This window comes from Leishmania infantum, chromosome 15 (assembly GCF_000002875.2).
Source record: "Leishmania infantum JPCM5 genome chromosome 15".
NCBI lineage: Eukaryota > Euglenozoa > Kinetoplastea > Trypanosomatida > Trypanosomatidae > Leishmania > Leishmania infantum.
The window spans coordinates 376,290-392,803 of NC_009399.2; the positions used below are offsets into that span (position 1 = coordinate 376,290).

Here is a 16,514-nt window from a genome sequence, read left to right on the forward strand (position 1 = left end):
CCNNNNCCCTTNCCCCCCGTGTGGGGGNNCTCGCGGCTGCTCTTATCCGCTACGTACCGAATCCACCATCGATCGAAGCTGCGGGACGAGGAGCGCCCCGCCCCAGTAGACAACACAGCACACCTGGCGACCAGGGGATACGCACTGACGCCAACAAGGATCCTAGTCACAAAGGCTTGAAGAGCGAACAGCGTGGCCGCCTGTGCGCATCACAGCCAAGCAACTGGTGCTGGTGCTGTCGGCCCTGCCGACCTCCAGCCGCATGCGCAGCGGTGGCGGCAGCTGGCGCCCACAGCTTTTGAGCCACGACGTGCCCTCGACCGCGTATTTGTTCACTGCAGCGTTGCCGTTTTCCGTGTCCTCCATCTCCGCTTGGTAGCAGCGATGTCAGTAACCGGCATCGATCGCATCAGCTTCACCTCCGAGGCAGACGCGAGGGTGGTGGTGGTGGTCGGTGCAGCCACTGATGCCGCACGCGCAAGCGGAAGGCCTGCCCTCTCACGGCCTCGCTCCACACCAGCCTCCGTGCCCACCACCATCGCAGCGGCCGCGCACGCTGCGTCCTTGTCCTCTTCCTTCTTGAACATGCGCTTGCCGTGCAGCGCCCACACGACTGCCTTCGTGGCCAAGTGCGGGAAAAATACTGGCGCACATGGTCTTCACCAGCGCCGACCTTGCCCAGCCACTCCAGAGGGTTAGACGAGCAAGCGGATGAGTGCCACCGCGCTGATAAAGTGCTCAGGGTTTGGCCCATCCACTTCAAGCCACGCACACACGCAAAAAGGTGCGTCGCCCTGCCTCTACACAGCCCGCGAGTACTGCCACCGTCCACGTGGCCGAGACGCCTGAGCAAACGCGGTGGATGACCTGCGACGTGTGGGGCGTGGCCAAGAGTACGATCCGTGGCACCAAGCATGGCGCAGGCGACGACCCGAAAGCCAGCGATGGACAGGGCGCGCCGAACCTTGCGCTTCAGGTGATTCCTTGCGAGCCTGGCCGCGACAGCGCTGAGCATTTGCATGAGCACCTCAAACGTTTCCTGATTCCAGACGCTGTGGTGCGACGCAGCCGTCGACGCGCGCGCTACAGCAGCGCACCGCTGAAACGCAAGAGGGTCGGAAAAGATCATGTGGCGGCCGGGGATGGAGGAGGTTGGTGAGACAACACTGACGGTGAGTATAGAGAGTGGCGACACACGATGCGTGGCATGTGATGCAGCCGCGTCAGAGTACCTCTTCCCTCATGGTGTTGTGTGTGAACGATCTTCTTGCCGTCCCCCGGCTCTTGCGCGACACCAGTTCACATGGAAGAGCAAGAGCGATGGGTGCAGCGCCGAGTTCGGTTGACGTGCATTGGTTTCGTCCGTGAAGGAGGGCCTAGAAGGGTGTGGGGAAAGGCCACACACACACACACACCTAGGCAGAAGAAAGAGTGCACGGAGAGACGATGAAATGAGGGTGAGGGAGTTGATTACCGGTGCTTGCGCACTATGGCAAGCCGATCCATCTCCTTTACCACCTGGGCCTGCATCTGCACCCACAAGGCATCTGCTTCCGCGTCGAGACCCTCGCCGTCCTCATCGCAAGCGGCCCCTTCTACGGGTAGCGGCGGTGACGGTGATGATGCGCTCGGCATCGTCGGGCCTCGCCCCGCCTCTTCCACACTGATGTTGGCCTGGCCTTTGTCATGTGCCTTGTGACGTGGTGGCGGGGGGCGGGGTCGAAGTGCCCTGGGTTTACTCGCACTCTTCTTTGCCAGCGCTGTCGCTGACGAGGAGGCTGCCTCAGCCACAACACTGAAAGCAGAAGGTGCTTCAGCTGGAGAGACACAAGCGGCTTTCAGGGACGCCTTCGACCACGATTGCAGCGCTTCCGCGAGGAGGCGGGCAGCCGCTTGCTGCTGCCGTGGGCCACTGCTGCCGCCCACCATCGTTACCTCTTCTGTTTCTTCTGTATCTCCGTCGATCTCGGAGTCGCTAACCAGCTCTACCTCATCCGTCTCGTCGTCGTCGTCGCAGCTTGATTCGACAGTGCTGCTGCCGCTGCTCGTCTCTGATGACGCCGATTGTGGCTCGCTGGCTTCATGCAAGCCGGCATCGTCGCTCGCGCGCGTAGATCCTGCGGACGCCGACGCCTTCAGCTGGCCTCGCAGTTGCAAAAACTGCTCGGCCGGGCTGCCGTGAAAGAGGTCTGCACCAGGTAGCGGGGCCGCGACCCCGCCACCATGACCTGGGCCGTCACTGCGTCGTGCGGTCGACGATAGTGCGTTGAGAAACACATCACGCATGACTTCCGCCGTGCGCAGCGCTGCGGCGGTATCGTGACGCTGCAGGTGCAGCAGCAGCTGCGTGTTAAGCCGAACATATGCTTCCTCGAGCGACTCCTGCTGAGCGATGGCTGCCTGCTCAGCTGCCATCGGCGAAGGCGCGGTGGGGGAGGCCATTTGAGGTGTGCCTGCCTATGTGTTAGCGTATATGTCCTGTATATGTCTGTGCAGCGTCATGACGCGTGTGCGGTGGTGCTGGTGGACGAAGAGGGCGGGAAGGAGCGAGGGCCAGAGAACGGAGTGTGGGGCAGTGAAGAAAAGAGCGAGGCCCATGAAGAAGACGGGAGAGAGGCGGGGGGCGCCCTGTGCGCTCGACCGCAAGAGGCGATCGCGACCCGCACACCGGAGCAAGGTCGGTGGCAACCCCAGCGTCGTCAGTGCAAGCAGCAGCGGCGTGACAGGGTTGATGAATGCTTGAAGCGCTGATGTGTGTCGGTGCGCGGTAGACCCTGCTTGCGCCTCTCGTGCGTTGCACCACGTGCGCAAAGAAATACGCGAGAAATGATGTTGCCGCCTTGCGCTGACGCACACTTTACATGCCGGAGCCGTCTGCCACGCACCTCGTTGACCGTGTCTTAGGGTGTTGTCGGCGAGACGGCCAGCGTGAGATCTTCCACTACCTGCGGCGCATTACTCAGTGAGGCGTCGAGCGCGCGTGCGCCAAGAGCCGCCGGTATCATGAGAAGCGTTGCCACGAACTGAAGCACCGCTGTCGCGACGAAGGTGCACCGGTAGCCGTGCTGCTTCGTAATGTAACCGCCAATCATGGCGCTGCCGGACCAGGAAACGAGCGAGACGCTCTCGAGCGCCGACCACTTAGCGCGGCTGTCCTTCGTCACGCAGTCCATGATGACGCTGCGGGTGATGCCAAACACGGAGTTCATGAGCGCATTGCGGCAAAGAAAGAGTGCGATGATGCCCGGCAACGTCGCGGCAGTGGTGAGCATCAAGAGTGCCGCTGTGCCCACAAGCCGCACACCCAGCGCTGCTGGGACGCGGCCGAGCCCACAGGTGTGAATGAGCCACGGCAGGCACATGGAGGTGACGGCGGTCAGCAAGGTGGAGGCGATGTAGATGCCGTTGAGAGCGGCGGGGCCGATCTCGCGATCAGAGGCCAAGAACACAGGGAAGTACGGCACCGACATGCCGGAGCCGATGGCGAGGAGGAGATCGACCACGCACATCCAGTACGGCACCGACGTCAAGCCACGCCAGCGGCTGTGTCTGAGGCTGCCGACAATACGGGGCACCCACGACACGCCTTCGCCGCCGTCCCGTAACACGATGCTTGAGTTTTGCTGTTGCTGCTGCTGAAAAGAGCCACTATCGTTTACAGGTGCGCTGAGAAGGCCTTTCCTAAGCGCGGCGTGCGCGGTCGTTGCTGTTCTCTCCCGCACGTCTTCGGCGTCGCCATCGCAACCTTCTCTTCCAAAGGTCTCGGCGGAGGCGCTCAACGGAAGCGCATCCGTGAACCGGAGGCGAACTCCATCCGTGGGGACATGGGAGAAGGCGACGCCCATCGATCCAGCCGCCAACACGGAGTCGGCACCTGGCGGCTGCTGCGTCGTTGGCTGCAGGGTCGAGTGCACAGGCGACTCGACAGCTTTGGTTTCCGTAGCGGTCACCGCTGCTCGGCCTCGTTCTGCGGCGGATGCCGCATCGACCGCCACGATGTTGGGCTGCGTGCTACTACGCGAAATGTCCTCGTCCCCTTCCTTCACAGCGTAGCGGTCCTGCAAGCAGCACAGCGGCGCGAGGGCGATTGGGTGTGCCAACACGCCGAGCGTCATCACCACGCGAACGCGCCGCGGGTCCCACGAGTTTCCCCACTTAAAGAAGAGCAGCGCCGCCGCGCCATAGCCGACAACGTAGCAGACCGTCTGGATGACCCACTTGACATTGTAGATGACCGTGCGCTGTCCTTGAGGGACGCTGTCGGCGAAGAGCGCCTCCACACTGGTCGAGGTGATACCCGTGTAGAGGCCCCACAGCGCCTGCGCGCCGAAGATGAGCCACACGCGGGAAGTCCAGAAAGCCCAAACGAAGACGGCGAGTGCCACCATGGCACAGCCGGCACCTGCCCGAATAGAGCGCTGCCGCGGCTGGCGGTCGGCAACGCACCCGACCACAAGCGCTCCCAGCAGCTGCGCGGCGCTACATACAGAGGCGGAAAAGCTCACAACAATGATGCTCGATGACGTCTTGAGCAGGAAGACGGGAAGGAGTTGCATCGCCCACATGCTGTAGCAGGAGCCGTCGAGGAAGTTAAAGCACATTGTTAAAGGGACGTTCGGGCTGCGCGACGAGAGCCATCCCAGAGACAGAGAAGACGCAGGGAATGCGGCGGCGGCGGTGGCGGCGACCGGGTGTTGCGTCAGCAGCGAGCGCGTCGTGGAGGCGGACGACGTACTCGGTGGCGATGCCGCGCCACTGTCCACCTCCTCAAAATCCATCTGTCTTCGAGCTGCCTAACAAGCGACGTTACGAAGAAGAGAGGAGAGAATAGGGACAAGATGTCGATGACGAGCGGGGTCATTTCTGTGGACGCGTGCCCGCTCGAGCGTGAAGGCTCACGGGCGTCTGTGTGCTCGGCTGGCCCTCTGCGTGGGTGGGTGACATAGACACGCACTCCCGCACTCCCGCGCAGCACTTTGAAACACCTCCGACACAGGGAGAGTGCGATGAGATGCGGCCAGAAAACGGCTTCAAGCACCACGCGCGTACGACCGGGCGAGCGGCTCTGTCTTTCTCTTGTGGGTTCTCTCTCTCTCTAACGCCCACGAAGTTTTGGGCGCTGGGAAGGTCCAACACGTATACCGACGACGGAAGAGAAAGATGGGAGAGGGGAGGAGGGAGGGGTGCCGGCATCCAAGCCGCGCCATCACGCCAGAGCAGCAGCGCGAGTACCACACCGCAAAGCCTCAGCGTTGTCGTGGATCCCTTCCCTCCCCCTCCCGGGCCCCGCTCGCCGCCGTGCGTGCCGTCAAGCGGGAAATCAGAGAGAGTCATGAAAGAGAGGACGAAAGTCGACGAGGTGCGACCCGGTGGCCGCACGACACCCTCCACATGGAGGCACCACCGTTTCGCCGTGCCTGTGTGCGCTTTCCTTCGTGGAAAGGAGTGGCTCAACGCGTCAAGCGCGCAACCGGAAAATCGATTCCGAGCAGGAGGGTGTGATGGTGGGTAGTGGGTGGTGGTAGTGGAGATGCAGAGGCGCTCGCGTATCGCGGCTGCCGAGCAACGCGAGGTGGGGTTGGGGCAGGGACGTTGGTGTCGGTTGAGGGGAGAGGGTGGTGGTGGTGGTAGTCGAGGGGGGGGAGGCAGAGAGATGGCTTGCGTTTGGTCGCACGTATTTACGTGTGCCTGTGCAAGTCTCCGCCGGCGCACGCCTGCGCAGTCACACAGTGCACCAAAGGCACTTTTCCCTCCCCTCCCCTCTCCACCAGGATTGGGTACGCGCCCCCGTTCCGTGCGCGTGTCCCTCCTGTGGGCCACGCTCAGTGCCTTTCTCCGTCCGTTGCCTCAGGGGAGGGCACGACGAGGGAACAGTGTCACTCTTTTTCGACCAGCCAGTACTGGCCAAAGCCGTGCCGCACGCACTTCTCCGTCATCAAATCGGCCATCTCTTGCGTTGCCGCGGCCACGATGGTCGTGTCATGTGCCATGTCGAGCGGCCTGCCGAGCATATTGCACACAACACCGCCAGCCTCTGTGACGAGCAGCGATCCGGCACAGACGTCCCATGCCTTACCGGCCGGCTCAAGGTACGCGTCCACGCGCCCCGCCGCCACCTGCGCGAGGGTCGCCGCGCAGCTACCATAGCACCGCAGCGCCGCCACCGGCAGGCGAAGCAGCTCCTTGCGCATGGCCATGCTGCAGTCAATCGCGGCGTCGCACTTGCGACGACGGATGGCCGCGCCGTCGGGGCTGGCCGCCTCGGCCGTCGACAGCATCACACCGCAAGGGTGGTTGAACACCACAACCGACGTGGCCGGCACAACCTTGGCGTTTACGCGTACCTGCCGCCCGTTGACAAAGGCACCAAAGCCCTTGATGGCCGTGAAGAGCTCGCCGTTGCACTCCGGCACGACGCTCGGCGTGGTGTGCGTGATGATGGGTACGCTGTGTGGCGATGCAGAAGCCGCCGCTGTAGCAGCAGCAGCAGCCCTCAACGAAGGGAACGGCGGCGTTGGAGGCGTTGGGGGCAGGGCAGTTGTCGGCGCAGCGGCAGTCCCGTGCTCATCCAGCATCTTGGTCTTGCTGACGTCCATGGGGGTGAGAGGGGCGGCCGCGACGGAGCCACACATGGTCCCAGAAATGGCAGGGGCAGTGACTGATAAAGTCGGAGACATCACCAGCTGCTGCTGCTGGTGCTGATACTGCTGCTGCTGCTGCTGCTGTGCGACGTTGAGCACCGCCGCAGCCGCTACGGTGAGTCGAACGCCGGAGCTGATGAAGGGTGTGAACACCACGGCCAGCACCGGCTGCTTGCGGTAGGTGAGCCCAATGCTGATGCAGCAGTCTGGCAACCCGTGCACAAACGAAGCGGCGCCGTCGATGGGGTCCACGACCCATGTGTAGTCGTCGGAGAGGGGGGTGCCGGGGTTGAGCTCCTCTGTCAAGAAGGCGAAGCGAAGGTGCGGCTTCTCACGCTGCACCTCCTCCGAGTACTGGCGAAGAATGCGAATGATAGTCTCTCTACATTGTTTGCTGTGCTGCGTCACTAGGTTCGTCGCAGAAGTCTTGTTTTCGCACTCCACCGAGGCCGCGCCGCCGGCTGCAAGCGCGCTGGTCGTGTGGAAGGTGGCTGCAGCTGCCATCGCTAGGCGGCGTTTTTCAACGCATTGCCAGATGATGCGGCTGCCCTTGTCGGCTGCCTCAATGGCGACGCCGAGGGCCTCGATGAGGCTCATGTCGCCCGTATCCGCCGATGACGACGCTGGCACCGGAGTGGACATGACGCTGATACTCATTTTCTGTGCCTTCGTGCATGCGTGCGGGGGTGGGGTGGTAGGCGTTCCCAGCAGACGGAGGCAGGGTGTACGCAGACACACATACACAGTAACAGGAGGGAGGGAGGAATGAGGAAAAAGGTGGAGTTTTCTTTGTGGGTGTGCGTGGGGGGGGGGCGTAATGGTTGAGCTTGATGGGACAGTCTGCGGCAGCTGCGTATGTGCCAGTGCGTGGACTGAGGTGGGGGGGGAGAGAGAGGGAGCCGAGCAGATCGACGATGACGGGATGGGGAGAGGGGGGATGAGAAAGAGTTACAAGCAATCAAACCGACATCACCACATACACCCCCACACCCCCACACAGAAACACTCATATACGCTTCCACTGGCACCTACTCGGAGGGTTGTCATTGTTTGCCTCTCTTCACTGCACAGGCATACGCCTGGATATGACAAGGGGGAGATGTGTGTGCGTGTGCGCATGCGTGTATCGGCGTGGGCACAGGGGACGTTCCGCTGCTCGTGCTCACCCCTCCCATTGACACCCACGTCCAACCACTTTTCCGCTTACACGTCGAATTCTCCGACCGATAACCATCATGAGAGACAGTGGAGTGTGGAGCAGCGGCGGATCCTCCATCAATCCGAAGTAGTTGCTCCATCGCCGCAGCATGCACGCTGGTTACGGTTGCGAAAACAAGTGTTTTGACACGTTATATCGGGCGGGCTGGAGGGGAAGACACACACACACACACATCCGCTTACGGGCACTGACGCAGCACCCTGGCGCCATCATCGGCTTGCGCACGTGTGAGCGCGCGCAGTGCGTTGTAGTGCGAGGTGCGACAGGAGCACGAACCATCCATAATAACGAAAGATGCCAGATATAGACGGGCACACGCACGCACACGAGTACAGATGTACACATGCAAAAAGCGAACGACGAAGGCAACCACACCGGTGACAGAGAATCCCTCACCGAATCGCCCCTCCCACCAATACACGCACTCACAGGCACACGCCAGCGGTACCGCGCACACACACACACACACAGACGCACACAAACTCTACAGACCGACAACGAAGGCAGCGCGAAAACATCTCCCCACTCTCCAACGGTGGTTATGCTTATAAAGAATACGTAACGTTTTCGCTGCTGCGCTTCACGTGTGTGTGTGCCCCATTCCCTGCGGCAGCATGGCACAGGCTCGAACCACACGCCACTCTCTACCCCCACCCCCAGGTGCGACGCAGCCGCCGACACCCGCGTTACAGCGGCGCGCCGACTCCGTCGTCTGAGCGCGGCCCCCCTGCACCAAACTCTACCCGCCCACCCGCCTCTTCGCAGGTCGCCATCCCTGGCGCATCCCCCCTCGGGGTGGCACTCAGACTCCCCCACCGGTGGGCAGTGTGAGGGCCGGGGGTGGGATGCGCTCGAGTCACGCCGACACTCTGCCCATCACATGGACGGCACAGACGTGGGCACGGTCGCCGGTCGCTCCGACGCAGCACCGTGCAGGACCTCACCGCCGACATCCGTAGCGATGGGGCGCTCTGAGCTCCCTACCTCGTCAGCGCTCCACCCTCTTACCCCACCAGAGGCGGCTCGGCATTGGCAGGGGATGGGGTGTGGTGGTGTGGGCGGCCTGGCTGCTTCCCACAGACAGAGTGTGTGTGCGTGTGCCTGTGTGGAGATGGTGTACAGGAGACCCCGGGATACTCTTCGGAGGTGTCCCTCCCCATTACGGAAGAGCACACTTCTCAGAAGAAGAATCAAGGCAATAGGGGCGAGGAAGAGCACGCACACGCAAGCCGCCGCCATCACGCGCGAAGTCGATAGAGAAGCTGAAGGAGGAGGACACGGGTACATACTGCACACACGAGGGGAAGGACTGGCCTTCGGTCAGAGAAGAACCAAAGGAAAAAAGCTAGTGAGTGCGTGCCCTGTGGCGTTGGTGGTGGTTGCCTCCTGCTGCTGATGATCAATGAAGAAGAAGTCAAATTAGACGATGTCGTGTAGACTTACACACAACGGAAAAGGGAAGGGACAACGGCAGAAACGAGACGAGACGAGGACGACAAGGCGCAAGCCAACAGGAGTGGCCCCAGCAAAGACATACGCGCTTCAAGGGTAGTCGCGGCCCCGGGGCAGCGGGTTTGATGAGTCATGCACGAATCGAAGGAACAAGGAGGGATAGGGGGAAGGGGGGAGAGAGTGTGCCGTGCGTACGGCAACGCCCCCCCTTCCCCTCCACAACACCAACCCACAACCACCGCCACCACACAAGGATCTGCTTCGTGTACAAGAGCAGGCAGTGAGTCGTGATGGAGAGCCAGAGCGAGCGACTGCAGCGTGCACGGTGGACGAAAGGAGGGAGAAGGGCCAAAACTAGCAGAAACAACAGGGCACAAGGATCGTCGAACAATGCAGCGAAGAAAATAGATGGGTTGGGCGCGGTGCTGCCGTGGTGGTGGTGGTGGTGGAGTCCTGCGTAGTGAAGGTCTACGTATGCGTGTGTTTGTGTGTCCGTGGGGTGCTCCCGCCCTCCCGTAGGCATGCACACACACACACACAAACACGCATACTCGTCAACAGACAACGAGAGGTAAAAGGAAAGGGGAAGGGGGGAGGAAGGGGAGGGGGTCAATGGCAACACACGACGCACTCAAACACTCATGATGACGCAGAAAAACAACAACAGCAGAGGAGAGGGAAATCAACGCATGCCTGCGGGGCGCATCAAAGACCATCCGCCTCGTCGCGCCGACACACGCACACACACACGCAGCGAGTGCGCCGCACCGCAGCAAATGAGAACACCAAGCAAACGAGAAAGTGCGCTGAAGAATCGGAATGCCACGCCGATTATCGACGACAGAAAGACACCAATACACACATATACATACATATGTATATACATGCATATATATGTACTTCTACTAATGTATGTATATATATATATATACGTACGTATACATATGTATGCATAGTCTATGTGTCGAAAGACAGGGACACACACACACACACACGCGCGGGTAGCATCTCACATCACATGTGTGCGCAGCCCACAGCGCGCGCGTACGCGCGCCTGAGAAAGAGGGTGGAAGAGAGAGAGAGAGAGAACGGGTGTGTGGGGCTTACTTGTGCATCCGCATAAAGAAAAGGTGCACCGATGAGCATGCACACAAACTGATACAAGGCGGGGTCCGTAGGGGGAGGGTTGCGACAGAAACATCCTCCGCGAAGCTGAGCCCACATGTCCACCACAACCCGATACCTCCCTCCTTTGTTTTCTCCTCCACCAAGTCGGCTCGTTCGTGTGACTGCGCATGTGGACGCATGTCGGCTGTGCCTCATGCGTCCCCCTCTCCTCCCCCCAACCACCACCCCCGTGCTTGCCTTCGTCTCCATGCCTTCTTAGGAGGGGGTGTGCGGGCGGTGGGTGTGTTGGGCTGGAAGGGCAGGGAGCGTGGGTCGAGGGCATTACGGTGATGACACTGATGCTGCCCCCGATTTCTTGCAGAGACCCCAACGCACGCGCATGCGTGTTCTTGTGTTGATCTTCACGTGCATGTGGGTGCTATCGGCCTCGTGTCGGACCGTCTCCTCCCCACGCCTCCATCGCGGCGAATGAGCTGCAGCGGTGGCAGCGGCGCTGGGACAGACGCAGCCTTGGCGCAACAGGCGCACGCGCGACGCTGCATTACGACCGGTACTTGCGCGGCTTCATATCCTTCACGTCGACGGGGCTTTCCACGTACGTCACCGGCGTGTCAGGCAACGCCAGCGTCGCACGCTCGCTCTCGCCGTCCCAGATCGGCTGATGGTTCTCCGGGTTGTTGATTGGAGACGATACCCCGGTGCCGTACGCGTTCGACGGCGTCGCAATCGACCCCACCAGCGTCGACTGAACGTCGGACAGCTCGTCGTTGCTGCGGGCTGACGCGATGGCGCGCGGAGAGGCGACGCGTTTGCGGAGGTTCTTCACAAACTGAAGCTTACCGCGGCGCTGCCGGCCCTGGTAGTAAAGCGACGTGGCGCCGATGAAGCGCAGGCCGATCTGGTACACGATAAGGGCGACGAATGTCTGCCAGTAGTGCCAGCCCTGGAAGCCCATGTACTCGATGACGGCCTGCCCGTCCGGGAACGTGCACAAAGGCGTGACGGGGTCGCAGATGACTGTCAGGCGCTCGAACTCGTTCGTGAAGACGCCGAGGTAGGCGTGACGGGGGAAGGAGATGTAGTTCAGCCACTCCCAGTACGGGTACAGGCGATCCGTGTTCGCGAACAGCCCAGCCACAATGAACAGCGGCAGCAAGATAAGCGGAACCATGGCAAAGGCCGCCTGCGACTGCTTGAAGAAGGTGGCGAACATGAGGCCGAAGGAGTAGCCCAAGTTGGCGAGCAGCACCAGGATGAACCAGTGCACAAAGAAGGCACCGGCGCTTCGGTGAAAGTGGATCATGAAATACGCGATGAGGTCGAACACGGTCGGGAAGAGTATCTGCCACGGCAGCTCCGCCAGGTTCTTGGCGAGGAAGTAGGTGTACGCGTTGTAGGCGTCGTTCGCCTGCTCCTGCAGGAAGACGGCTCGCTCCGGCGGGAAGGCGGCAATACCGTTCATGGCAGCACCGAAAAGGTTGTTCATGAGCGTGACGTAGAGCGCGCCGAGGCGGTCCTGCACGCCCTGCTGGTTCAGCTGCAAGTTAAAGAAGAACAGGCCAACGAAGATGGCGAAGAAGAGCGTCTGCACGGAGCGCCCGTAGAAGTTGCCGGGGTCGCGCAGGTACATGCGCCACGATCGCTTGAAGAGCTCGGAGAACTGCAGGCAGAAGTTCGCGCCCTTCAGCTCCAGCTGCTCCTCCAGGTAGTCGTCCGTCAGCGTTATGACGCCGGTCACCGGGGTCAGGCACGGGTTGTCATTTGCCGCATCTGACATGACGTAGTCCTCCCAGGCGAGCCACAGCTGCGACAGGATTTCCTCGGGCAACTGCAGCAGGTTCATGAAGTACTCCGTCGGGTTCGTGCGCGGCGGCACGTCGTAGCCGAGGGAGGCAAAATACTCGATGGAGTCCGCCGTGGGCCCGTGGTAAATGACGTGGCCCTTCGCCAGTAGCAGCAGATCGTCGAAGAGGTCGAACAGCTCCGACGATGGCGAGTGCACGGTGGCAATGACGGTACGCATGTCGTTCTTGGCTAGATCCTGAAGGAGATGACCGACGCGCACGGCGTTCACAGAGTCCAGGCCTGTCGTCGGCTCATCCAGCAGCATCACAAAGGGGTTCGTCACGAGCTCAGTGCCGATGTTGGCACGCTTGCGCTCGCCACCAGAGACGCCCTTCAGAATGCCAGGGATACCAAGAATCGTGTCCTGGCACTTGGTCAGGGAGAGACGCTTGATGACGTCTGCGACACGCCGACGGGCGGTTTCACTGTCGAGACCGAGTCGCAGACGCGCGGAGAAGTAGATGGCCTCGCGCGGTGTGTCCTTGCCCATGACAATATCGTCCTGGCACACGTACGACACCAAGCGCTTGTAGCGCTGCTGATAAATGTTGTTGTTCATGAAGCAGCACCCTTCCTGCCGTGCGGTGGCGTTGAAGAGCTTGCCAGTGATTGTGCCCATCAGCGTCGTCTTACCCGCGCCAGAGGGCCCCATGATAGCCAGCACGCGCCCACCCTTGGCACACCCGCTGAGGTTGAAAAGCAGGGTCTTGTAGATGACGTTGCCATCCTTGTCCTCGACCGGCACCTGATAGGTCAGGTTCTCCCAGGTAAAGTTCACGGCGCGGCTGAGCGCGGGTACCTTCGCGTCCTCTGCATTCGACTTCGCCTGCGGCGGCGTCACCGATGCCGTGGGCGGGATGCTTGTGAGCTCCGTCGGCGTCCCGACAGACGGCTTGTGGGCTTGATCAACTTGTGTCCCCATCGTGCGCGTGCGCCGGCCACCCACAGAAGCTTACAGAGGGAGGGAGAGGAGGAGGGGGGACGGTGAGATGGCACACCGTCGGCCACTTGCTACAGCTACTAGTACTTCTTCAGCTGCGTTGGCCTTTTGCGTGACGCGTGCGTATATGACTCTGCGCGACGGCAGTGATAAGGGCAGAGCAGGCGAGCGAAGGAGAGGGATGAGGGGGAGGGAGAGGGGGAGGGCAGTGAGGCAACCAAAGACGACGCGAGCGCGCACACATACACAAACACGTAAAATGTTTGTGCTGAAAGTAATGAGGAATGAGAAAGCGACGAAGAGGGGGACAGGGGCCGAAGGACGGTGGCGCACGTTGACAGGCAGACACAGACAGAGGCGGACAGATACGCCAACAACGATGAATTCCTGAGAATGGTGTGTAGGAGGGGAGGGGGGAGGGATAAGTAACGTGGCCGGCAGGAGGGCCGAATGGAGAGACTATAGGAGAAGGCAAGAAAGGAAAGCACAAGAAGTCGCAGCACCAACGGTACTTGTGCTGATGGTGATGACCTCTCCTTGCCGTTCTAGTGCGTATGCTGACGTGTAGCGGTGTTTGGTAGTGGTGGACGATGGGGAAGTGTGCCACTTGAGCCTCTGTGGGCGGGTGCCGGAAAGAGCGAGAGCGCGAAGGTCGACGGCGACGACGGCGATGATTGCGGTGGCTTCCCGACGGCGCAGGCACTGGCAAGAAAACCCAAACCCCGCGAAAAAAAAAATATGACGAAACACAACTAGACGCTGTCTGGAGATAACTGGGATAGACACAGACGTACACAGGGGAGGAGGAGGGGGGGGCCTAGAAGGGCAAGGTGGTGTGCGCGGGTGCACGCGTGTGCCGAGGACAGTAGAAATCGGCACACACACACACACACACACACGAGGCGTACTTCTGCGGATGTGTAGTCTTACGTGCTCTTGCGTGCGACTCGAGTTGCGTGCGGGGATGAGGATTGTGGGCAGCGATGACGTGTGGAGTTCTTTATCGTGGCTCACTAGCGAGGTAGGCATGTGCATGGACGTGCGGGGCGTCGGCGGAGTAGAGAATGGTGGGAGAGGGAGAGCGAGAGAGACGTCTATAGAGCTCCGTGCGGCGCGATGAGCACGTGAGACATCCGCCACATACACAGGGAGACTACTCCCGAATAGAAAGGGGGCTTACACGTACACTGAGCGAGGGCTTCGCATAACACGTGAAGTATGTGTGTGCGTGTGCAGGTGACCTCACAGGAGGACGTGTCGTTCGCTTGTGCGGATTTGGTGCTGTTGCTGCCCCAGTGCGTGTATGACGTCTTCTGTGAACACAGAGATGGAAAACTCAGAAGGGCGGCGGCGCCCGGTGGAGGTGGCGGAGAGGCTCATCGTCCGCGCAGGCGCACACGGGCGAGGGCGTCCTTAGCGTGTCTGGCTAATACCCGTTGCACCACGGTTACATGGTCATGCCCGCTCTGGATTCGACTCCACCGTCTCTTTCGACGACTGCAGCGCCGTGGCCGCTGCTGCGCTCTCGGGCTTCAGCACCGGCGGCCGCACACGGCGAAAGGCGAGGCAGCGGAACTGTCTGCCAATGGCGGCGCAGTCGTTGGGCGCGATTAGGTACGCCGAGATGTCATCGACGTAGTGCCGTTCGTACCCTTGTGATTCGTGCGGCGCGTCCATTGGCATCTGGATTCGTTCCGAGGCGTGCACCTTGTGCAGGTGGTCGTTGTACGCCCAGTACGTGGTCGGCCCAGGCGTAACGCCGAAGCTCAGGAACGGGTAGGCGAAGCTGCCCATGGCCGGGGAGTCGATGGGCCCCATCGCCACCACCTCTCGTACGCTGTAGTAGCCGCGGATGTCCGACATGTAATCCCGGTCCACGTGCGGCTCCACCAACGCCATCGCCGGCTTGTACTTGCGAAGTGCGTCACCGACGGAGAGCGTCTCGCAGGGAAAGATGGCCGTGAAGCTCTTGTGAAACCCGAAGTCGCTCTCGAGCGTTTCCTGCTGCTGCAGCAGATGCGTGTGCCGGCGTCTGCGCTGCGCATCCTGCCGTGGCAGCTGCACCGCGCGCACCGTCTTGGGCAGCAGGCCACTCTCATTCAGCATCCAAGCCAGACGGCCGTTGCCGAAGAAGACGAGCACCGGTGACGCCGACGAAAACGTCGGGAGCGGGGTGCACGACGGCGAGGCCTCCGCCGCAGCGTACAGGAAGGACGCCTCTGCTTCCTGAATCTCTTCTAGCCGCCGCCGAATGTACAGGGCCACGACTTGCACCAGCTCTCTCGTGTACAGTATCCCATCTTCGCAGTACAAGCTCAGCGCACGCAGCGCTGTCATGGAGTCGAAGTCCGTGTGGAGCAGATTTCGAATTTGGGGGAAAGTCGAAAAGCGCACGCGCTGCTGCGGTGACCGAACGCCTTGCACGGGCAGCATGGCGTACTCCTGCGTCGCCGCGTAGGGCTGGAACTGGTAGTACGCCGGCCTCTCCTCCTTGCTCGCTGAAGTCGTGCTTGCTGCAGCAGCGGCGGACGCCTGTAACGGGGGTGACACTCGCGCACGCGATGAAGGGCTGTCGGTGATGGCGACAGGCGGTGGTGGCAGATATGGCGCTAGCTGGAACACCTCCCGCACGTCGGCGTCGTGCACGAGACGATCGCGGGCCGTTAGCCGCGTGAAGCAACGCCGCCGGTGAGCGTCGAGTTTGCGCACAAAGTCCTCGAGCGAGCAACGGTTCCAGAGCGTGTAATCGGACGCGAAGTCGCGCTGCAGCTCATGCTGCCGGTCTCTTTTTATGTCCATGTAGCACTCCAATACCTCGTGAAATGGGACGCCGTCGGGGTGGAGGAGGTGGGCGACGCCACTTGCCGGGAGATAGCCGGTGGGCCACTGCAGCCGCTGCTCCCGCGGGAAGAGCTTTTGGGCCGTCTGGCGGTCAATGCGAGAGACCTGCCGGTGCATGCGCGAGCCTGCACGCGCTAACGAAGACGACGGTGCCGGCATCGAGCAGCACGAACGACAGCGGAGGGAAGGGATAGGAGTGAGGGGTGCTGAGGGGGCTGAGGCGCGCGCGTGTGTGTGTGTGTGTGCGCATGCGCCTGTGACAGGGTCGCAAAGCAGAAAAAAGAACGCGGAAAGCGAAAGAGGGGAGAAGAGGGGGAAGCAGTTCAACGCACACGGAGTGTTCAGGGGCGCGGTGAGAGGGCGGGCAGGCAAGCGAGGAGCCGTACAGCAACTATGGCAAACGCCGAAGAGGCTGGCTGAGGTCGGCATTGTCTTGCCGCACGGATGC

General features: G+C 61.5%; 5 protein-coding genes across 5 annotated transcripts; all 5 read right to left on the reverse strand.

The window, feature by feature from the left end:
• Positions 1–1,470: 1,470 nt before the first annotated feature.
• Positions 1,471–2,442, reverse strand: LINJ_15_0920 (conserved hypothetical protein; the record flags this gene model as incomplete). The annotated part of the gene is made up of 1 exon (XM_001464388.1): positions 1,471–2,442. One exon carries the CDS (start codon positions 2,440–2,442, stop codon positions 1,471–1,473), a length of 972 nt encoding a protein of 323 aa, XP_001464425.1.
• A 458-nt stretch (positions 2,443–2,900) lies between these two features.
• On the reverse strand, positions 2,901–4,778 carry LINJ_15_0930 (conserved hypothetical protein; the record flags this gene model as incomplete). The annotated part of the gene is made up of 1 exon (XM_001464389.1): positions 2,901–4,778. One exon carries the CDS (start codon positions 4,776–4,778, stop codon positions 2,901–2,903), a length of 1,878 nt encoding a protein of 625 aa, XP_001464426.1.
• A 1,098-nt stretch (positions 4,779–5,876) lies between these two features.
• On the reverse strand, positions 5,877–7,298 carry LINJ_15_0940 (putative myo-inositol-1 phosphatase; the record flags this gene model as incomplete). Its single annotated transcript, XM_001464390.1, has 1 exon — positions 5,877–7,298. The coding sequence occupies one exon, from the start codon at positions 7,296–7,298 to the stop codon at positions 5,877–5,879; it is 1,422 nt and encodes a 473-aa protein (XP_001464427.1).
• Positions 7,299–10,981: 3,683 nt separating this feature from the next.
• putative ABCG4 (ATP-binding cassette protein subfamily G, member 4) lies at positions 10,982–13,207 on the reverse strand (the record flags this gene model as incomplete). Its single annotated transcript, XM_001464391.1, has 1 exon — positions 10,982–13,207. One exon carries the CDS (start codon positions 13,205–13,207, stop codon positions 10,982–10,984), a length of 2,226 nt encoding a protein of 741 aa, XP_001464428.1.
• A 1,473-nt stretch (positions 13,208–14,680) lies between these two features.
• LINJ_15_0960 (conserved hypothetical protein) lies at positions 14,681–16,495 on the reverse strand (the record flags this gene model as incomplete). Its single annotated transcript, XM_001464392.1, has 1 exon — positions 14,681–16,495. One exon carries the CDS (start codon positions 16,493–16,495, stop codon positions 14,681–14,683), a length of 1,815 nt encoding a protein of 604 aa, XP_001464429.1.
• Positions 16,496–16,514: the final 19 nt, after the last annotated feature.